Below are 6,085 nucleotides of genomic sequence, written 5' to 3'. Positions count from 1 at the left end.
AGGGAGCGTTCGCTGCTCGACTTGGCCTGGTCTCTGCCACTGGCACTGTCACTGACGTGAACCATTTAGGACTCACACTGCCAAATCTGTTGGCCCCTGTTCCCATGGCTCTCTTGAGCTCTGCTCAATAAGGTTCAGATAAAGTACAGGTGATTATAGCTCGCTGAGAAGGGTCCCCAAAGAAAACCCAAGAAACTGGTGGAATACTTACTGTGCGTCTTTTTGGTAGAATGAATCTGATGCAGTTTGGAATTACTACTCTTTTCTTTCAACACTTACTTATCAACTAAGATATCCAGTTCTATGATTTATCCATATACAAATAACTCAAGGAAGGCCTGATTGTATTTTTGTTTCCCACCTACCCTTTTGTTCATTTATTCCAAGCCAACTTTTCTTTTCCAACACTTGTGCATTCCACTCTCCAGGGTTGCTTTCATTTCCTCTACAACATCTTGCTTCTTCCTCACGTTTCTCTGCCGTTATCCAGCACTGATTTTCCCGTTTGTTAGATCATTTGTAAGTCGTTGCTCGGCAATCCGGATTCTCCGTGTCCGTGTCTTTTGTCCTTGCTGTATTTTTTGTGTGCCTTCCTCATTTCTATTTTTTTTTTTTTCATTTATTTTTTTTTTTGTATTTTTGCAGCTTGTTTTGCTTACGACAAGCGACGACGTTGACGATGACGACCATTTTGTTGTTTCCCTGTGAGTTTTTACCACTTGTCTTTCTGCCTGCCACTCTTCTGCTTCCACTATCTGGCTGGCCCTTGCTGAGTAACCAGCCACGGCCCCTACCCGTTCCGTTCTGTTTTGGCCAGGCCAAGCCAGGCCTGGCCCAATCTTGTGTAGTTAATGTGGCGTTCTAAAACGCAGTAGCTCCCCCCATCTCTTCTTCTAGCTATAATATATGTATAAACTCAACCACACACACACACACACACACACCCACGCAGACACAGAGAGAGGCGGCAGGCGGGCAGAAAGCGAGCATCGCTTATTTGTATAGCATACTTTTTTGCGTAGTTTGTCGTTGTTTTCGCATTTGTTTGCCAAAAAAGTGGCTATGTGTGGGTGTCTCTGAGTGTGTGTTAGTAACTTCATTTATTCGTTGTCTGTGCTTGCAAGGGTTGGAGGAGGAGAAGCAGGAGGCGGATTGTGCTCCAACAAGTTTCCGCCCAGCTCCTGGAGCTAATGTAAATGTTTGTCTTCCGCTCTGCTCAAGTGGTAGTTTATGGGGTAGGGGAGTTCCAAGGAATTGCGGCAGACACTCGACTATACTTTCTCTCTCCATTTGATATCCAGGTTCAGAGTATTACGTACCATAACGACGATCGATCTTCCAGGGGGTATTCAATGTGTTTCTCCCTTTCTACTTTCCCACCTTCTTTAGGAAGATTTCTTCTTTAAGTTTCCTGCTTTAGAGCAGCTCGGCAAAGGCTGAGGGGGGTGGGGTGTGGTGAAGGTAGCAACAGCAACAAAAAAGTATCTTAACCATATAGCACGCGCATATATTTCACCGAGTTGCCTCGTTCTTGTGGCTGCTTTTGACAGTTTTGTGTACTGTCAATTTGAGGCAGAAGTGCTGTAAGTGTGTGTGTGTGGGTGTGAGTCTGGGGGAAACCCTGCTTATATTGTTGCCACCCCTTGACCCGTTACCACAGCCCTCCTGGCTGGCTGGAAATATTGTTGTATTCGGTATCGCTGTCTCCGTGTGTTTGCGTATGTGTTTGTGTGTGTGTTGGCTTTAAAAACATCTTCAATTTTTCTTGCCTGCACATCGAAGGTTTTTTCTTTCCCCTTCCTTACTTTTCTGTTGGTTTTTTTTGTCGCCTGCACTTCAGGATTGTGTGTGTGTGTGTGTGTGTGTGTGTGTGGGGGGGTGCTTTGGGCCACGCCAGAAACTTGTATTTGACAGACCCTTGTCTTCATATGTGCCACAACTATCGGCGTTGTTCGGTTGTTCGGTTGTCCTGCCACAGCTCCTCCTCCTACTCCTCCCTCTCCTTGCTCCTGCTCGTTATTACATTCAGTTCTTCGTTGTGTAAAAAATATACTACACATGGTATGGTATACATATATATGTATGTGTCTGCGTTTATATCATTATATGCGGCATATATGGCGCTTTCGCTTCGCTGGAGCTCCCTCTCCCCCACTACCCTGCATAAATTGTCGCTGCGGGTTAGATGTGAAGAGCATAAAGATGCTTCAGGGCACCCGCCAACCAGCCACCCCCCGGTGTCATCACATTTGCACTGCATGATTGATCGTTTACAAATAAGCGAAAAAAAAACCCCATCCCCTTCCACTAAGCAGCTCAAAAGAAGGAGCAAAAAAGGGCCCCCCAACTCTGAGACCCTGACAGGCGATGGCAGTGCAAATGATAGCCGGCTAATTTGGCGATACCCAAAGTATATATATGTACATATATGGAGTGTATGGGATATAAGTTCGGGGTTCGGGGTGCCTTCTGGCGATGAAGGGCAAGGAAAGAACGAAAGCCGTGCAATTAAGCGATAGAGGCTGATCTCTCTCGTCCTCTCCTTATTGATGAGAATCCTCAGATGGATTACGAAGAAAGATACACATATTTGCTAGTTATATTCTATCCATATTTCACGGTAAGCAACAGTTATTTATCTGTTGATGGCTCACACAGGGGTAAAACGCTAACAGACCTCAGCTTTTTGCCCCTACGATTTTCCTATGTGAGCAACACCATATTCCTAGTGTAAATAGGATATTACTTAATAAATTTTTAATAAAGGTAGTGAAATCTCTGGAGTATGCTTCTCAAAAAAATATTTAGAGAGAGAGAGCGAGGGAGAAAGCTAATTAGTTCCGAAATAGTACTCTTTTGTGAAATCTGGCTGGGAATATCATTTGCCTTTGAATTCTCAATCAATTGCTTAGGTATTCAGTTATTAGTAAAATTAGTTACATTTTTAAATTTTCACTTGAACTCAAGGAGAAACCTTTCCTTAAACCCTACCACATACGAGGCCCTTGCTGATCCACCTTCATGTGAGTACCGCGACGAAAGTGTTTCTTGAGATGTATTTATTGCAGTACCTAGATGGTTTTTTCAACGGAAACAGGATCATGACATTGCCATCGTCAAGTCCGGACAGTCCACGTACAATTCCATTTCCTGATACAGAGTCCGCGGAGTACCGTGAGAATATGGCCGATTTGAACCGTGCCCTGCTGGAGTTCGTGAAAGAGAGCCTGGACAAGAGTCCCCACTGCGAGCTGACTCCGGTATTCCGTAAATATGACGAGCACCTAATAGCTGTGATTGCAGCTGCAGCTGGCGCCGGGGGAGATGCCAAGTCCTCGACTAGCTTCCCATTCGCCCCGGGATCCACTCGCTTCTCCTTTGACAACACAGAAGAGCAGGATAAAGTGGTCCACGACCAGCCACCGAAGCCTGCGGACGAGGAGGCTGTATACTCGAAACGCTGCCAGGTGTTTGTAATGAAGGACGCAGAGTACGCCGATCGCGGCGTGGGCATCTTGCACTTGAAGCCCGTGAAGGACTACGCGAAGGCGCAGCTGATTGTTCGGGCCGAAAGCAATATTGGCCAGGTGCTGATCAATCTTATAGTCGGCCAGGGCCACAGCCTGCCCTGCCAGCGTATGAGCTCAAAAACTCTAATGATCACGGGCCTGCCCATGCCGGAGGACAGCAACGTGGCGCCGATTCTACTGCTCGTCAATTCCGCCGAGGAGGCCGATGAGTTAATGGTGAAAATCGAGTATTACACCAAGTGAAGACCGAATTCCCAATAAATCGTGCACTTTATTTCATATTGGATTGTTTAAATCATTTACAAAAGCCACAAGATTGGACTCCCACAATGTATAAAATAGGTCTCCACCTACACATATATCCTCTTTTATCAAGGCCTACTCTTTGAGCTCTGCTTCTCAGAAATCGACCTACTTTTATCTATATAAAATGCTGTTCTGAGTACCTTCGAGCGTATCCGTTGAACTCCAGAATCAATCTCCTCGAGGCGGGGAAAAATGTTGTAGTTTTACCTCCTAATGATACCCGGATACGATACCCAGCAGCTGTTGAAGATGTCTTCATTTGAGTGCCAAGAATAGAACCTCTCCTCAGCACTCCGCTCCGCTTGCAGCCCAGGAAAGTGACTCATCCGGAGGAGAGGAAACTTTGCCACCGAAGATGTCTTCATCCGGGCGCGAGGCAAGGAGGAATGCGGGGCTTAAAATAATTAAATTGTCAGTGGCAACCAAACGGGGGCAAGAGGATGGAAAGGGATGGCTGTATGTGTGTGGGTGTGGGTGGAAGGGGCAGGACAGCGCAGCACTCATTAGATGTCTATGGGCGAACCCTTTGCCCCATCACCGCACGCACTCCGCCCAACCGCCCACCGCCCAACCGCCCACATACAGGGGTTTTTCGGGGGCGCCATCAAAATAAATGCCTGTCATTAAACAAATTGTCGCAATAAATCTGCGCATTTCAAAGTCAGTGGAAAGTAAAAGGAGCCACAGAAACAAAGAAGCCAAAAAAAAAAAACAGACAAAAACCAAAAAACAACAAGGAGAAAAGAAAAATTGTGGGGGGGTAGAAACACATTTCCTTTTAGTCCTAGATGTGGTGGGAGTGGGTGGGGGGGAGGGGAGTGGGGAGTGGGAGCATGCCGTGGGAATGGTGTGGGTTGTGTGATCATTAGCGCTGTTCAAAGTCAGCCTTCTTATCCAACCACTTCTTCTCCTTGACTTATAATCCACAGAGGAAAAGGAAAGAGACAGGGACAGAGAGACAGTATATATATAGGGAATAAATAAATTGGGAAAGATGGAAAACCTTTTCGTTTTTGCGGTCTTTTTCTTAAAGCAATTTTCTAATCACAATAAATAAACAAAAGTCAATCAGACAGCAAAAGCAATTAGAAAATGGTATCCAAGTTAATTAAGCGCCATAAAAACGACATTTTTCCCCATTCCCTGTCCCCAATCCCCCGCAAAGCGTACCCTCTCCCCAGCTCCTGCGCCTGCTGCTGCTCCTTCTGCTGTTTTCTTGTTCTGCTTAAGTGGAATGTTGTCTCAATCTCAATAGATAGAAATCAACGTTGGTTTGGGTATAAAAAAAAAGGGAAAAGCCGAGCATAAATTAAAATACATAAAGGAAAGGCTAAAAAACAAGGCCGGCAGAGGGAGATGGAGAGAGTGAGCACGGAGAGATGGAGATGGGGAAAGCCCCAAAAGCAAGGCAAATACATCAAGAAGAAGCTGAGGCAGAGCCCTGGCGATAAGATGGCATTACAATAAAAAAAAAACCAGGACAAAGAAAGCAGAGGGACAAAAAGTTGGGAAAAAAGAGGAGTCAGACCATTACGACTAGGGAATGACCAGTTTTCAGATGAACAAAGAACTCTTTCGGAATGAGGGATAGAACTACAAGCATGGGAGTGCCTGGAATCGTCTCAGTCTCAGATGGACATCTATAGATCGATTCCAACTGGTGATCCTTTGCACGAATACCTAAACGAGTATACCCTGCCCATGTGCATGTGCGGAGTATAATAAGTTGCCAGGACATAAAGCAAAACCAACAAGGACAACGAACAGCGACAACTCTCAAGGCGGTCGGACCATCATTGAAGTTCACTTGCTCCAAGGACAGGGGACTGGGGCAAGTTGGCAACAAATTTATGAGCAAATTAATTGAGATTGGAAACGCAAGAAGGAAAAGCCAGAAGCAGAGGCAAGAGAAAAAAAAACAGCACAGGAACAACGAGCAGGAAAAGGACACGGCTACGCAATGTCACTCCACTTCACTCCCCTCCACTCCCCTTCCCTTGTATGTGTGGGCCTTGTTAGTGTGCGGTCGGTGGGTGTTTCTAACTTAATTGAGAGACAAGTCAATAAACAGGAAGCGAGTGCCGAGCTAAAAGTCAAAGCACACAAGAAAAGAAAAAAAACTGAACCGAATAGAACAACAAGAGAATGCCCAGCGAAAGAATACCAAAAAGAAGGTACGTATACCATTCTATACCATCTATATGTGTTTGTGTATCTGTGTGGAATGAGATATGTATGCTCCATCCATT

General features: G+C 45.5%; 1 protein-coding gene across 3 annotated transcripts; it reads left to right on the top strand.

Moving 5' to 3' along the window:
* Positions 1–2,878: 2,878 nt before the first annotated feature.
* Positions 2,879–3,811, top strand: LOC6901740 (nuclear pore complex protein Nup50-like). 3 transcript variants are annotated; one of them, XM_002134373.3, is made up of 2 exons: positions 2,879–3,023; positions 3,098–3,811. In XM_002134373.3, coding segments are annotated over exons 1-2 (678 nt in total). In that variant the 5' UTR covers positions 2,879–3,021; the 3' UTR covers positions 3,774–3,811. The 3 variants fall into 3 exon arrangements, with proteins under 3 accessions (XP_002134409.2, XP_015042093.1, XP_015042092.1); XM_015186607.2 differs by having other exon boundaries at positions 2,880–3,023; positions 3,076–3,811; XM_015186606.2 differs by having other exon boundaries at positions 2,883–3,023; positions 3,069–3,811.
* Positions 3,812–6,085: the final 2,274 nt, after the last annotated feature.

This window comes from Drosophila pseudoobscura, chromosome X, assembly GCF_009870125.1.
Source record: "Drosophila pseudoobscura strain MV-25-SWS-2005 chromosome X, UCI_Dpse_MV25, whole genome shotgun sequence".
Lineage (NCBI taxonomy): Eukaryota > Metazoa > Arthropoda > Insecta > Diptera > Drosophilidae > Drosophila > Drosophila pseudoobscura.
This window is presented reverse-complemented; position numbering and strand designations above follow the sequence as displayed.